Source organism: Gavia stellata, chromosome 14 (genome assembly GCF_030936135.1).
Source record: "Gavia stellata isolate bGavSte3 chromosome 14, bGavSte3.hap2, whole genome shotgun sequence".
Classification (NCBI taxonomy): domain Eukaryota; kingdom Metazoa; phylum Chordata; class Aves; order Gaviiformes; family Gaviidae; genus Gavia; species Gavia stellata.
In genome coordinates this window covers 8,819,233-8,845,064 of record NC_082607.1, presented here as the reverse complement: position 1 = coordinate 8,845,064, position 25,832 = coordinate 8,819,233, and the positions used below count along the sequence as shown (strand labels likewise).

Genomic DNA, 25,832 nt, shown 5'->3' with positions numbered 1-25,832 from the left:
GCTCGCCCTCCCCAGCCCCGTCCCTATCCGGGCTCCCGGCAGCGCTGTCCCCGCCCCGCCGCGCCTGCGCCCAGCGCCGCTTCCTGGTGGCGGCGGGGCCGGGCCGGCACCGGGGCGATGGCGGGGCCGGGGCCGGTGCTGGCGGCGGCGGGGCTGTGGGCGCGGGGGGCGGCGGGCGGGGAGGTGGTGGCGGCGCGTCCCGGGGCGCTGGAGGAGGAGATCGTGTCGGAGAAGGCGGCGGAGGAGAGCCACCGGCAGGACAGCGCCAACCTGCTCGTCTTCATCCTGCTGCTCACCCTCACCATCCTCACCATCTGGCTCTTCAAGCACCGCCGCGCCCGCTTCCTCCACGAGACCGGCCTCGCCATGATCTACGGTGAGGGGCGCCGGCACCCCCCGCCGCCCTCCGTGGGAAGCCCGTGCGGCGGGGGCACAGCGGCAGCGGGTGCCGCCCGCCCGCCCGCCCTCCCCGAGCGCTGCCAGCCCCGTCCGAACCACTCCCGGCTCCGCGCTGGGCCAACTGGAGCGCCCGGCTTGGCACCCGCCCGCGGGCTCTCGGGGCACCAGCAGCGGGGGCCAGCAGCCTTCCCTTCCCTTCCCTTCCCTTCCCTTCCCTTCCCTTCCCTTCCCTTCCCTTCCCTTCCCTTCCCTTCCCCTCCCCTCCCCTCCCCAGGTGGCCCCTCACCCAGGGCCTACAGCAGGGCTGCTTCATAGACCTCCGCCTGGGCGAAGGGGCCCGGGGGGACACCCCACATCCCCTCCAGCTGCGGCCGGGCGCTCCCGTCTCGCCGGGACTGCCCGGCTGTGTGCCCCGGCCTGGCTCGCCCCGTGCCGAGCGTTATCTGGGTGTTGCTGGAGGGAGGGTTGCTTGGTTTCCCAACCCCAGATGTGGAGGGCAGCATTACTCCGAACTCTCTGGCAGCGAGCAACTGGTGGGTTTTTCCCAGGTGGCCTCGCAGGGCGGCTGTGGCACAGGTGAAGCGGGCAGGGTCGGGGGCTACCGCATGCCAAGCGGCCTCGAAATCATGTCACTGAGCACTGGCAAGTCCCGCTTACCTGCTCCAGGGCTGAGTGGGGACTTGGGGCGGCACAGACCAGGCTTTGCACCGCTCAGGAGCCTTGCATCCCGCACGCTGGGGCCAGAGGTTGTGTTTCCACCCTGTGTTTAGAGCGCCTGAATTTCCAGAAGCTGTCCAGGAAGAGTGGAGAGGCCATTTGGGGAGGTGCTCCCACCCTTTGCTGGGCTCAGGGACCCGCAGGGCCAGCAGCCTTACGTCCTGCTGCTCGGGGACCCGTGCACACGAGCTCCTGCTTTTGGGGTTCCTCTTCCCGCTGTGACAGGACCTCTCGGTGAGATGCCCCACATGTGTTCCCACAAGAAGTGGAGTGAGGGCGTGGGCCGGGGGAGCGGGTCCGTAGCTGTTTGGATTTTAACAGTGGCCTGCGATTTACTGAGGTGACATGGCCTCGTGAAGTGGCTAGAACCGTCATGTGGAGATGCTGTACGTGGCTCTGCCTGGGTTATGTGGCATGACTTGGAGTTCAACCAAAGTAGGACTGGGAGTTGTGCTGGGGGAGTGGTTAACATGGCCGTGGATCCTTATCTAGGCAAGATTTGTTGCATTTCAGATTGCAAAGGTGTCTTCCACTGAGTGCTGCGGTTAGTGTCTCTTCTCCGTGCTGTCCTTGCTGGCTGTGGGTGATGTGGGACCAAGACTGGTCAGAGCAGCAATGTGGCCGAGTCTCCCGCCCAGCAGAAAGCTTTGCTCTGAAAGCTGTGACTTGACCCGTTTTGGCCGTTGTGATCCTAAGTTCAGTTAATTGGAGGTGTCCTTCCAAACGAAGGGGTGGAGACACTTATGTCAGCCCAGAGGCACAACATACTGGTCTGCCTTTTCAGATTCCTGCAAGCCACCGCTGAGGCGGGTGCAGGTGCAGGCATTGCTGGCCTCCTGCCCGGGGCAGGGGTGGTCACCCGCCAGGACCGGAGCTGTGCCGTGGGATGGGAGCACGTGCTTCCAGCACGGAAGGTCTTCCTTCTGCTGCCCTGGAGCTTGCCGGCACATGGGCTTTCTATTCCTTTCACGCTTTCAAACTTGCCCTTAACCTTGTTGTTCTTCTCCTGGAGTTTTCTTCCTCTTGGTCCTCCGTTCTCCCTGACCGACCCAAATGCTCCCCTTGTTCTCAGGGGATGATCCAGGTTGTTTCGGTCTCCTGCCAATCTGTAAAACACATCTTTTCTGTCTGCTCTTTTGCCGACTTAGAGAATTGCTGGTGAAATCGGTAACGTCACCCATCTGGTCATGCAGAAGATCCCGAGTTTTTCCCTGCTATGAAGGCTTTTGGCATTTACTTCTCAGTTTGTGACAGCTGCCATAGGAGAGGGGATGTGTAATTTCCCAAGGAGTGGTGAGATGCTGTTGTTTTACAGCAACAGTTTAAAAGCTGTAGGGAGCAAAGCAGGTACTGCTTCTGCTTCGCTGTCCCTGGCCCCCTGCGATGCTTTCAGACCCTGCGATGCTTTCAGACCCTGCGATGCTTTCAGACCCGGGGAAGTCCGCTGAAAATATGGAAGTGCTGCAGCAGGCAGGCTGCAAAACAGACCCTGAAATCTGGGCAAGAGAAGCAATTTGTAAAAGCTTGTCTTTTTCTAATTAAAAAACATCCCAACAACTAAGTCAAATAAAACTTCTGCATACATCTCTTCTTGCTGAACTACCTCAGAGTTTTCTTGGTGTCTGTGTTTTTACTGCAAGTTAAAAGCTCTTGCTCTGGCTGGATTTATGTCTTACAAATCACACTGTCGGCTCAGAGCTGATGTTCAAGAGCTGGGCACAGGCTGGAGTCACTTCATGGTGACAGACAATAGGTGTTTAGTAGCCTCTAAGCTTCATTTCAGTGTTTAAGATGAGTTTCCCACATCCGAGGTACTCAACATTTAGGATGATTAGTTGAACAATCTTGTTTCAGTTCTTCTTGGGGTCTGATGGTGGATGTGGCAGGAGCTTCTCTAGAAGTTTAATTTCCTTATACTTGTTCCCACTTGGCCCCTGGATTGCGTGTGTCTAAATTGTTTGTCAGGATGTCTTCAGTTGCTCGCTACACTTTTCTTTCCTTTTGGTGCCCAGATTAATGCTTGCCTGGGGATCCTGTGTGCTTCCATTGTTGTTAAGTGCCTGAATGGTAATATATTAGTCTTCATTTAAAACCTTACCTCGGAAATGTTCAACAGCACCTAAAAAAAAAAAAAGCCCATGGGCTTTTGTTCTTTTTAATGAAGTTGGGAGAAATGTAATGAAAATAATCTCTTGCACTTTGCATAACAGAACTCAATTAATTTACCAGCTTCGCCTTTAGCTTCTCTACTCCTTGCAGCTTTTGGCTGGCAGCTTCCGTGGTGTCAGGTTCCCTCTGCTCTGTTCCCTCCCAGGGCTCAGTTTTGTAAAACTTCTGGCTGCAGAAGCATGTCGATACTGGCAGAGCAGCTTATGGGTTGCTGCTTGGACAGCCCTTCGAGTGTCAAGAGAGCTTGAACCATTTCCTAAGAGACCATCAGAACCAGGAGGACCTACATGGTCCCCTGGGCTTGGTCCAGGTAGCCTGAGCCCAGGACTGGGTTTGGGCTGAAAAAAACCTGGCATCCAAGTCAGGTTTGTCCCAGGTGCCTCCAGCGAGCATCATCAGGTGGGGAGGGTTGATTAGAGATCCAGCGTTGGGCGGGAGGGGCGTCATCTTAATGTTGGCAGAGTAGTTGGCTTTAGACAGAGCAGCAGCGTGCTTTCCCTGTAAGTGACTCTGATGGTATCTCTGTGTCAGGAGCCGCTGGCGGTTGCTGGCTGGTTCGCACACCAAGAGCTCTTTGCGCTGATGTGTATTTGCACATGGGTGTCTTTTCCCACCCGGGTCCGGAGAGCTCTGGGAGCCTCCCAGGCAGCACGTTACAAGGCAAGATAAAATCCCTGATTTTTGGAGCCCCGTGCACAGCGGTCTTGGCAGCTATTGTAGGTTCATACGTCCCTTTTCCCTTATCCTATTCCTAGCCGGAGTGGGAATTTGGCTGTGGCCAGCACGTGGGGCCGGGAACAGCTGCCTGGGTAAGCGAGACGGTAAGGACGAGCAAGGGTGCTATCAGATGTAGCACCGCTTTGGGATGGGATTAAGAGTGGAGAGGCGAGTGAGTCAGGATCCTTTCTGAATTCCCAGCAGCAATGTCTGTCTGTCCCTCCTGCCTCTCATCTCAAAGCTGCTGAGCCTGGGCATTTGAAGGGATCACTGGATGGGCCTCCAGCTGAGAAAAGACAGGCAGCTGCTGCTGCTGGAGGTTTCTGACTCCTGTGTGAGGCTCTAAAATCAACTTTTTTTTTTTTTTATAAAAAGAGTTTTTAAAAGCCACCCCAGGCTGCTCTGGAGGGCTGCAGAGCGCGATGTACCTGGTGCTGCCTGCTCCGTAGGAGTGGAGGAGCAGTTGCAAGGGTAGCGGGTAAATGAGCTCTCCAGTCTGGCTTTCCTCCTTTTCATTTGAATTCTCACTGTAACTGTCTAAAGCTGCTTAATAGTCATAAGCAGATGTAAATAACCCTCTGAAGCTCGCTTTATCTCAGTGAAGAGTTTTGGTTGTCTCCTGCAGTAGCAGGTTATCATCTTCTGGGTGAAAGGAAACCTCATGCTGTGGTGCCATGCATCCCCCTGCCACGCGCTTGTGTAAATAAGTGCTGTGGCATCTCAGCATTCTTGACATCCTTGCTTTCATTTCCATACTTTCCGGAAGCACTGGAAGATCACAGGAACAAAGAGGCTAGCAGAAAACTGAGCAAAAGGATTCCTCTTTGGTGTCCCCGCTTAGTGAAAAAGGATTCCTCTTTGGTGTCCCCGCTTAGTGATGCTGGCGTGAAAGCAGCTCTCGGACGCTCTGCACAGTGTGACGTTCCTGGAAGCAGCTCTCCTTGCTGGAGCTGACCGTGCCTGGTTGGGCGCTGAGAGGGACTTTTTCTGCTGCTGTCGGGGCGATTCTGTGCCAATGGTGCAGTGCAGGATAAAGCCCAAAGCATGTGGTGAGCACATGGTCGACTGTACATGGCTTAAAAGCACCAGTAGCTTTGCGAGAGCAGCTCAGCTGTGCTGCAGAAGTGCTGTATTTGACCGGGGACTGGGTTTTGGGTGCAGCTCCCGGATCTGTCAGCCTGGTCCCTGAGATGAGCCGTCTGTGTCACTGGTGTGATGGGTTAGCAGCGGTGAGTCTGTTTGCAGCCGATTCTTCTGCCGCTGCTCATGGCCTGAGTGTGTGCTTGGGTGGCCCTGCCGTGCATGGCATCCCCTGCGATGGGAGGTGGGGGCTTTTCTTCTGGCCGTAGGCGAAATGAGGAAACCTCGTCCTGGAAAGCTGCTGTCAAGGGAAGAGAAGGCAAGAAATGGGTGGCACATCAGGAGCCGGCTGCAGGGGACACTGTATGTGCTGGGGTCCTGCGGTCTCCCACCCAGCTGTAGCAGAACTTCTGCCTGGGCTTTGCTCCCCTGAGATGGTGGCGGAGAAAGTGTTTGGTGTTCCTTTTGGTCGGGGTTGTGCCCTGCCTGTAGGAAAGCACAGAGCAAGATCTTAATTAAGGCAACAGTAAAGAAGCAGGAGTGTCCTGGGAGGCAAACGGAGAAGCCTTCCGAGTGTTGCGGTCTCCGTTTGGTTCCCACGTGTCTGAAAGCTTTTCATAAATGTGTGGTTCAGAGGTGGGGTTAAGATCCAGGATTTCTGTGGCAGCTCAGTGCTGCCTTAATCGAGGAGTTTCCAAACCCTTTTGTGCTGAAGGCTATGTGGAAAGGTGTCTTGTGGGACATCCTTCCTCCCCAGCCTGCAGATGTCAAAAAGCTCTGCCAGGAGAGCACTTGGCACACCGTGCGGGTGAGAAGGAGCCGGAGGAGCCTGCACCGTGTGAATGCCATTAATCGGGATGCGAGACCTCGAGCGCAGCTCATCAGCTGTGCTGCGAACAAAAAGTGCTGTATAAATTGCTGACATGCAAATTAACCCCACGATACTCCTGCGGAGCAGCTGAGCCGGAGGCAGTTTTGGCTTGCGGGGCTGCCTTGGGGCTGCTGCTTGTGGTGCAGAGCTGAAGCTTGCAGGGGACAAGGAGCAGACCCGGGTGGTCGGCCTGGATTGGGAAACTTTCATGGGTTTTATAAAATGGGGATCGCTGCTGTGTGCTGTGAAAGCTCCCGGCTGTGGGAGGAGACTGTAAGGTGGTACAGTGTCTTATGCAGGATGCTCACCATCCTCAAAGCATTCGTGATGGTTGCTTGGTACCTTTCTTGATCCCCTACAAAAATGAAGGGTTTAATGTATTTCTGTAGTGGCAAAACATGATGCTGTCAGGTATCCTGGTGCAACATGCATAGTTTGGGCACATGTGAGCAGCGCCTTGCCCAGGTCCCCAGCTGTGTACCAGAAATACCACAGTGCTCGCCCTAAGAAAACCAGCGTGCCCTCCATGTCGGCCGTTTGCCGCACTGGAGCGAGGGTCTGACTGATTGCTGGGTAATTAAAAGCCTTCAGGACCAGTCCATGCCTGGTATTAGAAAGTCTGCACAAGCACGGAGCATTTGCATGGCTCATGGGAGGATGCGAATGGTTTAATATCACTCAGGCAATTATTTGGATGGTGGTTGTGCTCAGCAGCTGAGCAGAGGGTCCTGGTCAGGATCCTGGCATGCCTGATGCTGCCTCCGTGCTCAAAGAGATCGTCCTGGGAGTTAGCTGTGGCTCGTCTCACTGACACGTGTCCCTCCCCAGGGGTCCTGGTCGGTGTGGTCCTGCGCTACGGCATCCACGTACCCAGCGACGTCAACAACGTGACGCTGAGCTGCCAAGTGCAGACCAGTCCTGCCACGCTGCTGGTGAACGTCAGCGGAAAGTACTACGAGTACACCCTGAAGGGGGAAATCAGCGCCCAAGAGCTCAATAACGTTCAGGATAATGAGATGCTGAGAAAGGTAAGGGAGTGGGCGATGGAGAGGTGAGCGATGCTCCCCACTCCGTCCATGGAGATGGGTCCTGGATCTGCTGGATTAAGTGATTTTTTTTTTTTTTAATAATTTTTTTCTTCGGTCAGATTGTGATCAGCTATAAATTATAAATTGAACACAATGTCATGAAACTCTAGTTTCAGCTGATCTTAGTTTAAGCTGTTTAGACTCTGAGCTGTGTCTCCCAAAGATCCTGGACACATCCACAGCATTTAATCTGGCCGGAGTACAGGGTTTCCTCCGTATCTTTTGTATGACATTTTTCTTTGTGTTTTGTCTTGCAAAGTCTTAACAAACCATTTCACTATTGTTTTTTTTTTTTTTCTTAACAGGTGACTTTTGATCCTGAAGTATTTTTCAACATTTTGCTTCCTCCAATTATATTTTATGCAGGCTACAGCTTGAAAAGGGTACGTGCCTTTACAGCACCTACGTTTTTAGTTCCTCTGCCTCCGGAGCATTTTTAATACTTGAGAGTGCTTTAATGCTTGCTCAGCAGGCCAAGGCTGCGGAGCTGGGTACGGTTTTCCCCAGTACGTGCAGGATTGTAGGAAGCGGGGCTGAGAGTGCCCCAGTCAGTCTTGTCCGTCCCTCTGCCCCGCGAAGGGTCAGTGACTTCAACCATTTCCAGCAGGGCTTTGCGCAGGGCCTTTCGAGGTCAGCTGGGCCATTTCAGCCATCCTTACTTTCAAAACACGTAGGAGGGTGGGAAGGTTTTGGAAAGCAGCAGCTCTCTGAAATGCTGATTTGGACAGAGAGGGAAATGATCCTGTTTAGCTTGCAGGAGAAGGAAGGAGGAATGCTCCTGTGTTAGGAAATCAGTTCCTAGGACTCAGAACAGCACCTTATTAAATACACTGGTACAAGAAAATGATACGTTCATGTTTATTAATGCTGCATTAACATCTGCTGGTCTGGTGGCGTACACCGTTGTGCTGGGCACCGTTCTGCTGTGCTTGTCCAGCTCGTGGCATTTGAGCTAGGTGCAAGCTGCCATGGACACTGCATGGGTGCCTGTGCGGGCTTGAAATAAATTCTTGGCAAAATATAATTGAGCTTTCTTTTTTATCCTCCTTCTAGAGGCACTTCTTCAGAAACTTGGGATCCATCCTAGCATACGCTTTTCTTGGCACTGCAATTTCCTGCCTGGTGATCGGGTGAGTAGCTGGAGCTGGTCTGGTTCTTCTGTGGGGGTTTGAGCTGTGCCCAGAGGCAGTGCTCTGAGCACAGATCTGTGGCTGTTAATCCCAGCCCTGAAAGATCACACAGGCTCTCCGCTACCACTGCTCAGCAGCGGCAAATAATACTCTTTACTGTCCAAACGTTCGCTGTGTGGACAGGGTGATTGCCATCGAATTGCATAGTGCTTTCTCAGCATCCCATACAGAATAGTTATATACATGACAAGGAAAGTTTCACACTTCTCTGAAGATTGTCTTGAAAAAACAGTCAGTAACTTCAAATTATTGAAAGCACAGCCCTAACAAGCGTGAGACACAGGAGGGGCAGGATCATAAATGCATGTCCTGTCCTTTCTTGCTGGAAGCAGGTGCCTAGCGAGTACAGATTGGGTTTCAGCTACTTATCCCGTGTGCAGAGGGAGCTAGATGATTCCTGCTCTGAATAGTAGCACGCAGGCTGGCGCAGGGTGTTTTCCACTGGAGAGTCCGGTGGATTCAAGCAAACTCAGCATCCGCATTATCTGTTCCTCACTGAAAGTTTTGGCCGTTTCAAAGTCAGGCCAAGGTCATCCCACTGAAACGTGTTAATGTGAAATGCTGCAAAATGATCACGAGACCCCACGAGCCTGGCTGCTTCTTTTCTTTAGCCACGTTATGCTCATGGAGGAGTTTCGGTCCCGATTCCTCACTGGCACCATGTTTGTGGTCTGGTGTGGTGGGTGCTTTGGTGTGCGTGGTCCTGGGGTTTCACCAGGCTCAGCTCACGCAGGACAGTTCTTTGGTGTTCCTGCATTTGGATGACTTTAGGGTTTAATCCAGCAAATTCAGGGGAATCAAGCCCATTTAAATGTCGTTTTCATGCACTGCAGAGATGAGTAATAGCCTCTTCTAATCACCAGCTCTGTTGTGTATGGCTGTGTGGCGCTGATGAAAGTCACTGGGCAGCTTGGGGGAGACTTCTACTTCACTGACTGCCTCCTGTTTGGTGCCATCGTATCGGCTACTGACCCAGGTATGTTAGATGGTTATTTTTTCCCTCATTTTACCTACATTTTGATTTGTGTTGAGTTGTGGTGAAGAGGGGAAGAAAGTCTGGAACCCCTGCAAGTTCCCTCTTTCTGAATTTTGGAGGTTAATTTATTGGTGACATTCTTAGAGGGCAAATTTCTCTCTATGCCTTTTTATTTCCTTCCAGTTATGTGTAATATACCTCCCAAACCTCTGCTTTCCTGAATCCTTGTTTGCAGTGAAGTCCTAGGCAGTCTCTGTCTTGACTTTGCTGGGTTTTGGGACAGGTCACCGCTGTGTCTCTGCCATCCTGTGCCAACAGCTGATGCAGAATAAGATGTGTAATGTAGGGAGTGTTCAGCTGACAGTTTTAGTTGGTTTAGCGATTTTCTTCTGCTTCCATTTGGGTGGGATTTTGGAAGGTGCTAATCTAATTGAAAATTGGTCTTAATGAACAGTACTGAGTACAGTAGTGACATCTTGGTCTACTGATGCACTTTATAAATCAAAGCTATGAAAAACATGCCTTGTCCAACTGAATTTTACTTAGTTCATGACTGCTTTTACACGGTAGCTGTTTATTTGCATGTTCCAGCTTCACCTAAAAACACAGGACCATGAAAAGGCCTCTCCTTCCTCCTGCCCTTTGCTGAACAGGGCTTGAATTTCTTCCTTTGCAGCCTGGTTGCTACGTGGTGGGACTGGGGTTTGGCAGCATCGCCCCCCTCCCGATGTTAAAGTAGCTTTGGGGGATCTTTTTAAATGAAGATATTGGTCAGTTTTGCATGGAAGGGAGAGGTTGCACGCCTGGATAAGCCAAGTCCTCTGCCCTTTTGAAACAAGTGCCAGTGGCTGTTGTTTCCAGGTGAATTGGGACTTTTACCTGCTCATCTTAACAATGAGTCATTTCTGTTTCCAAAGGCAAAATGAGGAGCATTGTATGTATATGCATATATGCAAGAATAACGCTGCAGAACATAACCTGCAGCACAACGTGGCAGTAGCCACATCTGTCTGCCAGGTGGGGATGCGAGATGTGCATTCCCCAGGAGTTTTTCATAATTTATTTTTTATGTTTCCTTAAGATTTGCCAGGTAGTGATGTGGCTATTACTGCTGATATTTTTATTAAAAAAAAAAAAACCTTAAAAAATAAGCTAAAATGATTTCCCAGCTTCTCCGAGCATATCTTGGGTGGGTGTGTGTTCAGGCTACCGGTTCCTTTAGCGGTGAGCTGTTCCCGAGTGGCTGCGACCTGTAACTTAGCTGGGGTGTCAACGTCGAGAGCGGGGCACTTTTGCAAAGCAGGGAGCACCTCACAGACGTGATGGCAGTGTGGTAGATGGGCAGAGGCCAGGCAAGGACCGTAGGTAGAAGTAATGCTTAGAAATGCTGCAGATGTGCTGTCGGCATCGTGTCCCTTCTTCAGCCGTGGAAATAGGAACAAGAAGATTTCACAGGTAATAATGGAGGGTTTCCCTGTGCGTAAATGGGTTAAACCTCCTTCGGTGTGCACAGATGAGTCCTTGAATGCTGTTTTAAAGGACTTTCAGAGAAGTTGATTGGAATTAGCTCAGCCCTCCACGGCAGAACAAGCTGTGCATGATGCACCATGTGTTACGTCTCGCTTGCTTTAGATGTTGTGGTTTTTTTGCAAGGCTGATACGCAAAACTTGCTGCGTTTTTATTATCATCTTGGAGCCGCTGGATTGCGGAAGGGCTTGAGGGTACTCTGATCTTTGCCACGTGGCTGTAAATCACAAGAAACCCCCACGTGGGGTTTGAGCCGATGCCTGGCTTTTTCCAGTTAGGTCTGAAATGTTAACAAGTCTGTGCTGGCATTTCCAGTGTGTCAACCTGTGCTGAATCCAAGGATTTCTCTCGGAGTATCAGGGATGGAAGGAAAAGACAGCCATCATCCTGGACAAGCCTGCATCCTCCTGGCCTTGTGCAGGGGGAGGAAGGCTCTCCCTGATGCTCCGAGCTAACAGCATCCCAAAAGCTGGATGGCTCGTGTCAGTGTGCTACCGTGGTGCAGCCCACGAGCTCAGACCCTCTGGAAGCTCAGAACAGAGTTTGCTCATGTCTACCCACTGAAGGCTCAATAGACCTAATGCCCAGGATGTGTTTTAGTAAAAGGAGGAGGAGGGAAATGATAAAGCAAATCCAAATCTTAAAGGGCAGGACTATCAGAGTGAGCACGGGGGGCGGCTGGCACACACGGCAGAGTGGCACAGACATGCAGGAAGGCAGCTTTCTAAAAAGGGGTGTTTTGTCTTTGATTACACCAAAATAACGGCACCTTTTTGAATGTCTCTCTATTTTTCTATTTGTCAGTGACTGTTCTTGCCATATTCCATGAACTCCAGGTTGATGTTGAGCTGTATGCCCTTCTCTTTGGCGAAAGCGTCCTCAATGATGCCGTTGCCATAGTGCTGTCTTCGTAAGTGTGTTCTGTTTTTATTTTTAATTGTTATGTATGTTACATGTCAGGTGTTGGGGGGAGCCACTCGGCCTTGCTCCTGTAAAATAGGAGCATTGGTGTTTGCAAGAGCAGGTTTCCATATTAAGTGTCCCCAAAAGCTGATGCATCTCCTCATTGCAGACCGCAGCTTAGGATTGCGTGTTCTCTTTACAACTTCCCCCTGCATGATGGATAGTTTTGTTTTGCTGTTATGGCTTGCTGGCCCAGCCAGAAGGAAGTTTTTATGTCCCTCTGAAATGGGAAGAGCACCGTGTCTGCTTTTCAGCCACAGGATCCAACTGAACCCCCTTGCTGATGGCTTTGCTCCTACCTGCCTTCCTTCCCATCCACAAATACCTGCTTTTGTTTAGGTGGAAATAGTTGGTAAAACAGCTGTTTCCTTTCTCTCCCCACTTTCCGTGCATCAAGATGATGGTATTTCTTACAGCTGGAGTTAATACCCTGGACTGAACACATGGGAAACTTGCTGGCTTTCTAAAGAATGTTTTATATTCTTTAATATTTTATGTCCTCTGCATGTAGGACGTATTTTATCTGCGTTTTCACTGTGTTGTCATCATGGGAATTTGTTTGGAAATATATTATATCTGCAATGGTGACAGGTTAACGTATAGCTAAGACTAATGCAGAAAATATTTCTGGAATACTTGTCACTCCGGCATGCTGGTTGTGTGGGTTTTACTGAGGTGGAGGCAGCAAGTAACATATTGTGAGCTGTGTATCGCCACCCGCATGAGTTCTATTTACTGAATTGAATGTTTCTGTTGAGGTTTCTGGAACTGTTTGTATTGCTCGCTCTGGCTTTTATGCTGGGTGTATCACCACTGTTGCAAGAGTAAATGCTGCACAGCCAGGTCGTGTTTAAGAAGTGACCCTGAGTGGGGAGGAGACGGGGTCTTCCAGCCTCTGCTGGGAGGTTCTGGGTGGGAGTGGATGGGTTCAGCATCAGAGCAATGACATTTGTGGTGGATCTCTGCGCACATAGGTGACCGCACCGTGCGCGGTGATTTGCCTCTCGTGCTGTTTCAGTACCAGCTTGGTAGCTGTTGCTCTGATTTCCTGCCTTCCTCTTTCTACAAGCTGAGTTCAATCCGCCCTCCTTCCCTGAAATAAAATAATTTGCACCAAAACAGCGGCTCCGAGCTGCAGTCAGCAGTTATTTTGCCTGTTGTGCAGACCGGCCCAGCAGCATGCTGACTTCTCAAGGGCTTCTCAGCACTTAACCCATACCTGTTCTAAAGCTTGCCATGGTCTTTGTCTTCACGGTCACCATAAGCAGCATTAAGGCAGCCCTGGTCAGCGCAGCGGGTATCGATTGGTGCAGGTATCGCAAGGACAGCCTCGAGTCACCTGGACACAACCACATCTTGGGTGCAAGGAGGAGGTGAGGGCCTCTTGCTCCAGGGAGCAGAGCTCCTCCGAGAGCAGTCCAGAGCTCCTATTTATGGTTCCCCTTTTTTAAATCTAGTTTGGCATTTGCCTGTTTCATAGCAGAGGCGTAAGTAGGGGAACCACGTGGGATCGGTTCTGCTCCCACAAGCAGAAGACCTGCTCCCCGGTTAGGAGGTGCAGGGTGAGTTGGGGAGGTGGGGAACCGGGTGGTCTCTGGGCGAGCGGGCTGTGTTGATGGAGAAGCTGCTGCCGGGGTGGCAGCTGGTGGTGGGTGCTGCCTCCTCCCAAGGGGTGAAGAGGGGCTCCAGCCGTGGCCAGCCGAGTGCGTGGCTTCGGTGATTGCCCCGAGAAGCGCCATCGGCTCCTTGCACGTGGTGGAAGCGAGCGCTGTGGGCACCGTCCCCGTGCCGGGGGAGGACGAGGAGCCGGGGGCTGGCGCTGCCCCGGGTTGGGACTCCTCCATGGTTTCTGCCGGGAGCTCGGTGCCCCCCAAGGCTCCTCTCCTCCCTGCTTTCAGTCCTGGACAAATGTCCGTTCCTGTGGTTAGGGAGCAGGATCCGTGCCTTTCTGTTCCTGCCTCGGCCTGGCTTGGCGGCAGGGAACTGGTGGCAGGATGAAGAGGAATTGAATGCAGAACCAAAAGCCGGTGGGCAGCGAGGTGCCAGGGCTGCGGTTCGTGAGCGGGGGGGTAAATGGAGCCGCAGGGTCTCTACCTGCTTCTTCTGAAGGGAGGTTTCACAGGGGCTAAATGCCACAGGGACCCCTGTGGGCAGGGACAGGGGAAATAAAGCACACAAAGGGCAGCTGGCAATAATGTCTTATTAGCGATGCACAAAGCAAAACGGGAAGGAAAACTGTAATGGGTTAAAACACAAAACCGACATCCAAACAGTTGGTTTTGGAGGGGAAATGAAACCAGTCTGGATTTAAAAAAAAAAAAAAGGCAAAAACCCCAAACCCCAGAAGAAGAGCATGTTGGTGAATGGGAGGTAGACGATGGGATTGACGAAAGAAATAAAATCCCTGGGAGAAATCTGCAGCGTGCAGCGTAAGAGTCAATGCCGAAGAATGAAATGTATTAAAAGCAGGGAAGTTTAGCAAGGGAAGTGACCCATGACATGTTGGCAAGGGGAGGATTGTCATTTGTGTTGCAGAAAGGGGAGCAAGCTGCAGGATGTGTGCGCGAGGTGGTAACTTTCTGTTCCAGCATAACTCGGGAGGTTAAACAGCAAATGTTTAAAGTTCACATCCCAGAGTTTTAACAGAGCTGGCTGAGGGATTGCTAATTAGGAAGTTAATGTTTTCAGTAAGTTTACATCGAAGAAAACAATGTAAGAAGTTGATATTAAAATGGGATTTAGGAGATGGATAGGGTACCCCTGTATCTCAGCCTTTCCAAATAACAGCGGAGTGGCTGATGCAAGGCTCAGGAGTTAGGAGGGAGCAGATCAGAGATGGGATCAGCGCGGTAGACCTGTTTGTCATCTCAGCAGAAAGGTCTGTTGAAGTTTGGTGGATGAAGATAATAGCATTGCTGTAGTGAACCGGCACTGTTCCCTTTACCTTGCTACCCTGCGATATTTCACTTCAGAACTCAGAGCAGTGCAAAATTGATGCAGTGCACGTTAAATGCTGTAAAATGGCATAACTTATAGTTGTCCAGCAGATAATTCACATCAGCCACCTCTGTGGAGTCGACAGAGAAATGTAGGCTTCCCACTTGAATGCTTTGTGGTCCTGGAGTGCCTGACTTTATGGAGAGTTGATGCCAAACCCCCAAAACACCATCGTAAATGATGGACTGTCGCCTAGCAAATGCAAGAGACGGGCTTTGGTCCGATGCTCTCTAATGTCTAGAAGGAGCAAATGCAGAGCCTTGCTTAGGAGGGGTGGCTGAGGTGCAGAAAGCCAGCCAGGAGCAAAGGGGATCCCAAACTCCCCAGGACAGGGCGAGCACGCTGCTACTGCGTGCTGTGAATGTGGGGGATTGCAGGTGGGACTCGGGTTTTGCCTCCCTGATATCTCAGGCTCAGCGTTTGCGGTGATCGTAGCATTTTGCAAAACTTACGTAGCGCCGTGGAGGTGCCTCTCCCTCCAGACTGAGGAGTGTTTTCTTCTTGTGTGTGCTTTTCCTCCCTCTTTCAGTTCAATTGTTGCGTACCAGCCGGCGGGTGACAACAGCCACACGTTTGATGTCACAGCGATGTTCAAGTCCATCGGGATCTTCCTGGGGATATTCAGTGGATCTTTTGCAATGGGAGCAGCTACTGGAGTTGTGACAGCTTTAATATCCTTTCTGTTGTTTTTTTCCAAGTGTTTGCACAGCAGCTTCTTTTTTTGCTGCGCTGCGTCTCACCCAGATGCAGCGTTTCATGATTTTTTGCCTAAATTCATGAAAGACAGTGCCATAGCCTTTTAGGGGCAGGCTGTGTAGTGTTGCTGTGATATACAGCTGGATTTGATATGCTCTTAGCCTACAGTTTCGCTCCAAATTGTCCTTAACCGTCTGCAACGTCACCAAGTTCACCAAACTTCGGGAGTTCCCGTTGCTGGAGACCGGCTTGTTCTTCTTGATGTCCTGGAGCACGTTCCTGCTGGCTGAAGCGTGTGGATTTACAGGCAAGCTCCAGCACAGCTCTGCGTCTGGGACGGAGATCTGCAGGGATGATGGCCCTGTTGAGTTTTGCTTCTCCCAGTATCGACTGCAGCCGGGGCTCTCCCTCTGCTTTCAGAAGTTTAATTATTCTGGGGTTATTGCACTAAGTCCCCTACACTATTGGGGTGCAGCTCAGCTCCCTTTTCATGACCAGGAGTCTAATGTGATGCTTTGCTCCCCAGGTGTGGTGGCCGTACTCTTCTGCGGGATCACGCAGGCCCATTATACCTATAACAACTTATCTACAGAGTCCCAACACAGAACTAAGCAGGTGAGAGCTCTTCAGCCTCTGAATTTCAAGTTCAATATTTTTTCCTTCCCTCTAGCCAGAATTAGGTGCATCTGTCTTTCTATAGATGGATTTTACTCGGGTTGCTTCTGCAGAAGTATTTATTGCGCGATGGATGGGCAAACATGTTTTTCTTGTTAAATCTATGTTATGTCTAACTCGCTTTTAATTTGTTTTTCAGTTATTTGAGCTTCTGAATTTCTTGGCAGAAAACTTCATCTTCTCCTACATGGGACTTGCACTGTTCACCTTCCAGAACCACGTCTTTAACCCTACCTTCGTGGTGGGGGCTTTCGTATCCTTTGGAGCCCATTTTATAAGAGAAAAAAAGAAAGGGAGAGGTGCCTCATTCCCAATTTGTGTTTTTAACTCAAATGTGTGGGGTTTTTTCAGTCAGTCTAGCTTTATTTTTAAAAGGGGATTTCTGCCATGTAGTGGTGCCTTTGCTGGTTATTTTAAGATGGAGATTCTTTTCCCAGCTTTTCTGGTTTTTTTTCTTCCCCTTGTCTTGTCTCCTTTCGTGGGCATTCGAATCAGCTGCTGCAGAGACTCGGCGCTCGATGGGGATGTGGTGCTGAAGCACCAGGCTTCCTCGCGTGGCACCAGGAGTGGCTTTGCAGATGGGCACCGCGTGGTATAGCCATTTATTTCTTCTTTTCGCTGCTATTCCATTTGGTTGACCCTGAAAAAAGCTTTTTTTTCATCAAATAGCACAGTTAAAGCTACAGTAAATGCCTCTGAATGATGTCATGAGAAAGGATTTCTCTTTCTGCAGGCTGATGCTAACGGAAACAAGCTATTGGCCCTGGTATGTCTCAGAAAAACAAGGATTTTGAAGGAAATTTTTTCATATTACAGGGAAGCCAGTTCAGATGCGTGGAATTATTTTCACCCTTTGCAATGAAGCAGGTTTATACCAATAAATAAAATGTTGTTATCCGTACCAGTACTGGCACATGGGTTTGCAGTGGGATCTGCTGAATTTCCACGATGAGCTTTTGCAGGGCTGCAGTGGGGTGAAGAGAGCGAGGAGCAGGGAAATGCCATTTGGGTGGTTAGATTGAAATTTTGTGCTGTGCCTCTTCAGTAGGAACTGGCTAACTCACTGATGAAATAGCTCATTCATGAGAGGGATCATGAAATACGTCTCTTATGCAAATTCATGATGTTCAGGAAAGAACATAAAAGCTGGAAGCATTTTCCATATTATTCAAGGCTGTGCTGAATACTGGCTCCAAGATTATTTTTGCCATCTGGGTGCTGGTATTAAAAGACACAGCTTCAAAGATAAAAAGCAATATGAAGGGGCTGGTGATTCTTATATCTTGCAGGCTATGAAAACAGAAAGAGTATTAGTTTTTTGTTTTTTTTTTTTTTCCCTTCTCAACTGCGGCAGCTTTCATTTTGCTGAATAATCTTTGGGAATGGGACTTGGCGTAAAGCTTCAAACCCAGCTGTGAAGTGTGGTGTTCCGGGGAATGTCAGAGGGGTTGTGGTAGCTGTGATAACTTGAGCTTTGCAGAGGACAAATAATTCTTGGGGTGGAAAACAGACCCGGCAGGGGAGAGCATACAGTGGGAAATGGTGTTTTTTCTCTCCTCTCGCTCATCTAACCTCCCCTCTCATCATTTCCCTTGAGTCTTTGTGCTTGTCTCTGTAAGATATTCCTGAATTGGAATGTGTGCTTTGCTCTGGTGAGGCAGTAGCATGCTCTTCCCCCACTGCTGTAGCACTTGGAGCTGGGTTATTATCTTTGCATCCAGAGGACCAGTGTTTCTGAGGCTCCCCAGCGTTTCGGTCAGGCAGCAGAAATTGGCTGTGTGCAGAGGTGGGAGACATAGTAAGAGGAATTTCCTTAACGTGTGTAAATACAGCTTGCTATCTTCCTAGGAAGAGCTGCCAATATTTACCCACTGTCATTTTTACTGAATTTGGGGAGAAGAAATAAGATTGGAACGAATTTACAGCATATGATGATGTTTGCTGGTACATTATCTCGTCCTTGCCTCTGACCATGTGGCCCATCTGCAATTCCTCGCCTCTGAGCACCTGGAAATATTCCTTATTCAACTCTAAATCTCTTAAGGGCAATGTCTGGAGAAGAGGCTGGGCAGGAAAGGGTTCCCTTAGGCTCGGTGGTGTGAATGCCTTGGTTTTGAGACCTAGGAATGAGCTTCTCCTGCCCTGCGCTTGAGTGCACGGTGTGGGGCAGGAGGAGGGGTTGCCTTTCCGGGCTGGGAAGGAGTGGTGATAACCCAGACTTTCACAGCGTTTGCTGTGACATCATCACTGTTAAAGCACTGTGGTCTCCTCTGGTGGTGGATGTCCCGTCAGAGGGACAGGACCACACGTGGGCCAGCGTGATGTAAATCCCGGGTGGGGAAGCCTGCGGTGGGGGCAGCCGCCTGTGCCGTGGGCTAACACAGCTCCTCCGCCGTCCCTTCCCTGGCAGGGCTGCGAGGAGCCATGGCGTTCGCCTTGGCCATCCGTGACACGGCCACCTACGCCCGGCAGATGATGTTCAGCACGACTCTCCTCATCGTCTTCTTTACAGTGTGGGTTTTCGGCGGGGGGACCACGGCCATGCTGTCCTGCCTGAATATCCGGTGAGTGCGGCGTGCGTGGGGCTCTCCTGGCGCAGCACGTCCTCTCCCTTGTCCCGCTTTTATGTTAGGTGCTTGGTTTTAAGAAACAAGAGGAAGATCACGTCCTTCCCCCTGAACCACGGCGCCTGCCCACCTGGCATTGCTTGTCCTAACCCTGTGCTCGTTTTCTCCTCCGCAGAGTCGGTGTGGATGCGGATCAGGAGAACGTGGTGAGTGCGGCACTGCCGGGCAGCCTCCCTAGAGGAATTTGCACTGTGCTTGTCAGTGCAGGGGTTACGTCGGAGACCCTGTGAATGCCTGACTGTGCTCCGCTCCCTTCCAGCTGTAGGAGAGCTTTTAGCTCCTCTGGTGGAAGGGTTTGCAGTCAGTGGGAGTCGTGGCTTTTCTGTGCCCTCTGTGGTTATAATGAGGCTTGCTTTTATTCAGTTTGAAAGAAGGGCATAGAAGTAATGCTGGACTGTTTAGTCAGGCCACATTACTGCCGTGATAGATTCAGTCTCTCCCTTGTTGGGTCTGAAATAAATATCAAAATGTGCATGACATAGAGGCTCTCTGCCTTATCCCAGCATCCAGGGCAGTACAGAAATGCCATTTACTGGCCCATTTGATGCTGCATCTTCCATCCCGCTTTTACCCGCAGGTACCCTCAACCTCTTTTTTGCCCCCTCAGTTTCCTGTGGGCAGTAATGTGGTAGTCCAGGAACCACCGACTGTGCTGAGATAAATGCTGGAGCCCTGTGGCATCGGGAGTTTTCCAGCCCGGTAGCCCCGAGCTGTCTCACTCGTGCATCTGCAGCCCAGTCGTGCTGTGGCTGTGGCTCTAATTGATTTCAGTGTGGGTTCTGCACCTTGGGGGTTCATTTTATTCAGAGCCATTTATTGGGCTGTTCACCTCCTGGAGAGAAAGCGTCAAATGCTAAAGGCAGCCCAGAGCCATAAATGTGAAAGCCAAATTTCTGTGAAATATGTAATTGTATTCATAGTCCCCTCCAAACAGTTTTACATTTTTTTTCTCCGGCTAAAAGGAAGCCAGGAGTCCCCATAACACACTATTATTTGCATACAAAAATCTCAGGTGAGATTTGGTGGAGGCTGGACCTGTCAGTCACTATTAAATGTGATGTCTGGATGCAGCCACTGGCTCCGAGGCACTTTAAACCTTGGGGCCAGAAACTGGAAGGCTCTAGCAGAAAAATGATCACTCTGTGCTTTGATACCACCTCCCTAAGGCTGTTGTGCGCTGCTAAATGCAGAGCGCGGTGCTGGAAGTACCTTCAGCCTGTCGTGGTGTGAACATCCTTATACTCGCTGCAACCCAAAGGTTTCTTCTGAAGAGGCAGAGGGAAGGTGTGTGTCTTCTTATGTCCCCCTGGGGATAACCTGGTGCCCCGTGGGGGCTCCTGGCCCTGATCCAGGTCATGGCACATTGCCCTGCCACTGTTTAACGTTTTGCTATCCCGCAGGGCGTCCCGGAGAGCGAGAGGAGGAGTACGAAGGCAGAAAGTGCCTGGCTTTTCCGCATGTGGTACAACTTCGATCACAAGTATCCTTGAATGGTGGTCAGCACGTGCCGTGCCAAATCCCATCTGCCCAAGCAGCTCCGTTGACTCAGAGCACGACTCGCTCCCTGCTTAGCAGAGGAGCTAGCGTTTGCTTTCGCGTCACACTGCTGATTTTTGATTTGCACCTCCTCGTGTCTGTGCCTGCAAGAAATGACCGTTTCCACCCGCCATTAACTGGGAATGCAGCAGTAGCTCAGTTCAAAGCTGGGCTCTCCAAGGCTGGAAACCCAGGGGGTCCTCGATCCCTGTGGCAGGCGGGCAGGAAGGGCAGGGGGTCTTCTCATTTGTAGCTCTCTTGCTAGATCCGTGCCTCTCCTCCCTTGCAAATGCCTTGCCACGAATTAGTGGAGGAGTGATTTGCCAGGCTGAGAGGCACAGGATGATGGAATGGGTGATGCTGCTAAGCCTTTTCTTACTGGCACTGTGTCCTGGTCCACTCGTGTCCCGCTCTGTTTGGTTGCATTCACGTTGCTCATTGCTATGATTTTTGTGCTTCCAGGGACTTGTGTTTCTTTCCTTCCTGTGATTTCCTCAAGACACTGAGTCCCTCGCCACGGCCTCTGCATCCCACCCCTCGACTTACCAACACTGCCCTATTCCCCTTTCTTCCTTAACTCTCTCTGTAGCTATCTAAAGCCTCTGCTGACACACAGCGGTCCTCCTCTAACGACCACGCTCCCGGGATGCTGTGGGCCTATTGCCCGGTGCCTGACGAGTCCACAGGCGTATGAAGTGAGTCCATTGGCATCCTTTCTGTCATGGTGTTGGTGGAGTTTGACATGTTTATGTTTCTGTGTAGCTTTTGGATGCTGCTCTGCAGCATTGAGCTGGGAGCCTGGGGGGAGATCAGATACTGGGGCTGATGGATGAGCTAATTCCCATGAGCAGTTTGCTTTTCCGGCTGACTGTTCATGAAGGGATTCATGGTGTATTCATGGTGGTTCGTCAGTGACTGGCTCAATGAAGCTGTCACAGCTGTCCTTCCTCAGGCCCAGCTGGGAGGACATAACAATTTCCCCATCCCCTGCTTTCTTCCAGCCTTGCAGCTGAGCCATTCCTGCAGCCCCTTCAGCTGCATCACTCGCAACCAAAAAGGTTGCCAGCATCTGAACTGGGGCTGATTTTTCTCCTGAAATGGTGAAGAGCCCTTGTTTGAGCAGCCCAGAGGGGCACGGAGATGACAAGCAGCTTTGGAGAGCCTGTAGGCAGCGATCTCTTCCACCATTGCTGCACAGCCTGTGAGCACCCACGCTCTTCGAGGAGCTGGGTTTGCTGGTCAGGCTTGGCCTCCCGTGGCTCTGTGGGTGGCTGGTGCCGGCACGGCTTTCCGGCAGAACCGCACCACCCAGGGCATTGCCGTGCCAGGAGCCCCGTGCAGCGGCAGCTCTCTGTGGCAGGAGTCATCTTGCCCTGCCCGCAAAGTCTCAGCATCAAGTTCCTCGCACTAAACAGAGATGGCTCTGATGGGCTGGCAATGCAATTCCTGTGGTCATGGGTATTTTAGTCCAGTCAAAGCCCCTCAAAACTGCATTCCCCATGTATCTAGCTGTGGCACCAGAAAGAAGAGCCAAGAGAGCCCTTTTAGGCAGTCTGCGGAGAAGTTAGTGTGTTGTGTGAGTCTCCTGGGCTCAGAGATGCACGTGGCACATTGGTTATGGTCATGGTGCAGGAGAGTCTGTGATTCGGTGCCTTTATCTGCTCATTTGCCGCCACCGCGCCATTGCAAACACAGCTATTCAGGAAGAGTCAAACAGCACTTTCTTCCTGTTTGTTGCCCAGAATCAAGAGCAGCTGAAGGACGATGACTCTGACCTCATTCTGAACGACGGGGACATCAGTCTGACCTATGGTGATTCCACCGTCAACACCGACTCCGTCGCATCCAGTGGCACGTCGCGGCGGTTTGTGGGAAACAGCTCTGAAGACGCGCTCGATCGGGAGCTTGCTTTTGGGGACCATGAACTTGTAATCCGGGGAACGCGCCTGGTCCTTCCCATGGATGATTCGGAGCCACCGTCAAACGTCCTGGATAACGCAAGACACGGTCCAGCATAAGGTCGCTCAGTTTAATTGACAGTAATATTTGCATATATGATCAAGAAATATGTACTACCTAAAGTCTAATGCATGTCTCAAAATGTCTAAGCTGTATAAATATTATTTATATGGTGTCAGAAGAATATAAATATTCTCTGCCAAGCACTTGTAAAGAACAAGCTGCAAATTTAAGTTAAAAACTGTGTTGACTGCACTGTGTAGGGTGGAACTGTTTTAGCATAAGAGTCTTTTGCACACAGTGAGCTTCTTTAATGTGTGATTTGATGAAGGGTTTCGTTCCCAGCAGGTTAGGTAAAGGAGCTGACTCCCTGTTCATCCTTTGAGCCTGGGAGAGGAGGGTAGGGAGGTGCTGGCGAGCAGTGGAAATCGCTTTCTATTCAGATGAGGATTGTTGTTTTATTTTTTTTGGTCTTTGGAGAGTCACGTTTGAAATATCAGCGAAAAATCTGCCCACAGACCCTCTCGCCGGGCAGCGGCTGGTGATAAACTTTGTTCGCTTTGTGGGAACCTGAGCTGGGACCTGGAGACTTTCTGCTTTTTGGTGACCCTCTGCCCAAGCCCTGCTTTAGCAGGCTAACGGCAGGCACCAGCCAAAGCTGGTCCATAGCAAGGACTGTGGGTGTCTGGCTGCTCAGGTGGGAGCCGGAGGGAGGGATGGTTTGTGTCTGTAGTCATGTTTAGGAGAAGGAGGTGATCCCAAAGAAACTACACCAGGCATGCATAGATTTTAGTGCTGAGTCCGTCTTTCAGCCGTGGCTCAAGCAGCTTTCTAGAACCAGCCATCAAATCCTCAATTGGCAACTAAATTTCACGTTTGGGAAGCGACCGCGTCTTTGTGCGAGCGAATCCCTTCTCCTGCAGTCACGGAAATAACAGAGATGTGCAGAGCTACCACAGTTGCACACGGGGCCGTGGAGTTCGGCCAACCTCGAACACAAGCTTTATGGCTACAGATTGACGCGGTACCTCTGGACCTCTCCAGAGGTGTTGAGCATCTAGGTGGTACTGAAGGGGAGTTGTCCGTCCGTCCGTCCTCCTGTATAGTCAAAAATCATTGCACTTTGTTTAATAACTCCTTAGCATGCTGTGTTTCTGTAATCCCCACCCAATCTCTCTCGTGTCTCTTACCATTTAATGACAAATGTTTGCGAGTTGATTTTTTTGTTGTTGTTGGGTTTTTAAATTTTTATTTTCCAAGGAAGAGCACAGAACAATTTGCGATTTCACACGAGTGTTAAAGGATTTACTCTGTAATTATGGGAATGGCTAAAGGGGCAGTGAAATTGTTAACCCTGACATCCTTCTTTTTCTCCTGAAAAGGGGGAATCACAGAAATTTACTGTATGTAACTTTATTGTCTATTTTAGCTGCAGTTTTGCTATACAAACCTTTCCAGGTTACCAGTGCGCTACAGGCCCATTCTGGAGTTAACCCTCTCCAGAGGGCTTAAACAGAGGTGTTTAAACAGAGGTTTTTAAAAGAGAATATATGAAAAAGAGCCGTGTGAGTCCGAGCACTCGCAGCTCCCATTAGCTTTCCTTGGAACAAACTCTGCATCTCTCGGGATCCGACCTGAGGCCTCGGAGCAGTGTCCCCATGGCTGTTTTCCCCAGCACCACCTGAGACTTGGAGGAGACAGGAAATACTGAGATTTTGAGTGTATATGTATAGTTGAGAAAATAAATTTACACTTCTTTTTTTTTTAATTTTATTTTCTCAGGTCTAAGTAACATTGCCTTAAATTTATGGATGTGAAACTAATTATTTTGGCAGTTTATTCCCAAGAAAATGCTTTCTTTTTCCTTCTGAACAAAGTGTGTAAGTGTTGCCATAGGACTCCTCTAGAAGGGGGGTAACGCTCTGTTTATATTTAGATAGGGCATCTTCCTTGCACCAGTAAATGGCAGTCTCGCTGTTAACATAGCTGTTGGATTAGCGCTAGCCTCTTTGTTTCCTGCTATGCAGGAATTCCATAAAGTGTGTATTTTATATGATGTCTGTAACTTAACTTCATGTGTTTAAAAAAACAAAAAAGGAAAAGAAAAAAAAAAGTAGGTACCTGTTGACTTTAGGTTTACTGCATCACTTCTACATCCTGTTTTTTGTTTGTTTTGCCTTTTTGAAGAGGTATGATAAATAACTACCTCTTGTTTTTTCCTGTATAATCTGACTATGAGTTCAATTTACAAAGCTGGCGTTGGTGCAGCCGGAGGCACAGAACAGTTCTGCTCCCTCTGAAAGCCCGGGGTCCCATCGCCAAGCCCCGTGCACCGGCGCAGCGTAAGGGCAGCGCAGGGCTCCCTCCCAGGCAATCCCCAGCTGAGGTGCAAATTTGCAGCCGAGCGCTGCGAGATGGCCACAGCATAACATTTACCATAGCCTTGGTAGCATTCCTCTCTTTCTCTGACCCTTTGACTTCAATAATTTATCCACTCTCTTTAAGCTTGCCAACACATTACCATAAGCCTCAGCTTTTGACGCCAGTGACAGTTCAGTTAGTACATTAAAAGAAAAAAAAACAAATGATGATTTTATGGGTTACCTGTGAACTCTTATGATCAATACATAATATAACCAGGAATAGTCTTGTGAATGAATGAATCTAAGCTGAAATTCACGAGCGATTTAATGAATGACTCAGATTCATCCTCAACTGATTATTTTCTTTGTCCTGCTGCAGCAGAGAATACACGAGTGCCTGGTTTCAGATGCAGAGCCCTGATGGCTTGCGTGCTGCAGCTGAAGTTAAGGGTACCTTGGAGAATCAGGCCCCGAGAGCTTTTGCCAAATAGATAAGGCAGCCCCAAGGAGGCAGTTTACAGCTCCCACAAAGATTTAGAGAAGGTGCCCTTCTTCTGTAAATTGAATTTTCATGGTTTTTGCACATGAAAAAGCATTGTAGGTAAAGTTACGATTTGTACTAGTACTGTCGATTTCTGTGGTAATGACATTAACTCCGTAGTTGTGGTGTTTGTGCAGCTGATCTGTGATAGCTGATGATCACTATCGGACCTTCTGTTTACACTGACTAAATCCTTTACTGTTGCGTTGTACTGTGAAAGAAGGATTATGGGCCTATAAAAGATTTTTTTTTTTTTTCTGGAATTGTGTGTACCGTTTCATTAATTCACACGGAAATAAATCTGTAGCAAAGTGACGACGTGCCGTTTGACCTTCTCAGACTAGTTTTTCACCGTCTTTGGCCAACGGGTAAGGCGGCAGCCATGGATGCAGACGCTGAACCCCGTGGGCTGGAGGGGCCATCCTCCCTTGCAGGAACAGGCGCTGGGGATTGGAGAGACACTGATGCCTGCTAAAAGCCACTGCAGCTCCCGGGCTCCTCCACAAACAGCAAAACCCAGCTGGGGTAGCGCAGCTCACTCACACACGTCCTGGGGCGGTGGGTGGACCTGCGCAAGAAGCATCACTATGGGGTGTTCGCAAAATTGAGGCTCCTGAGTTTTTGTGGGCTTTTATGTCCCGTGTTTTTGTTGAATTTGCAGTTGGGCTCGTGGCAGCTGCTCTGCCGTTCTTTGGAGGTGATTCTGCCCGCTGTCTCGTGTCTGTACCCTTTTTCTGGTG

General features: G+C 50.2%; 1 protein-coding gene across 1 annotated transcript; it reads left to right on the top strand.

Moving 5' to 3' along the window:
• The first annotated feature begins 102 nt into the window (after positions 1–102).
• Positions 103–23,940, top strand: SLC9A6 (solute carrier family 9 member A6). The gene is made up of 16 exons (XM_059824236.1): positions 103–376; positions 6,782–6,981; positions 7,347–7,424; positions 8,095–8,171; positions 9,095–9,207; positions 11,540–11,645; positions 15,225–15,366; positions 15,593–15,698; positions 15,918–16,006; positions 16,206–16,319; positions 17,899–18,010; positions 18,477–18,630; positions 18,809–18,839; positions 20,094–20,173; positions 20,819–20,924; positions 21,972–23,940. The coding sequence occupies exons 1-16, from the start codon at positions 118–120 to the stop codon at positions 22,245–22,247; spliced, it is 2,043 nt and encodes a 680-aa protein (XP_059680219.1). The 5' UTR covers positions 103–117; the 3' UTR covers positions 22,248–23,940.
• Positions 23,941–25,832: the final 1,892 nt, after the last annotated feature.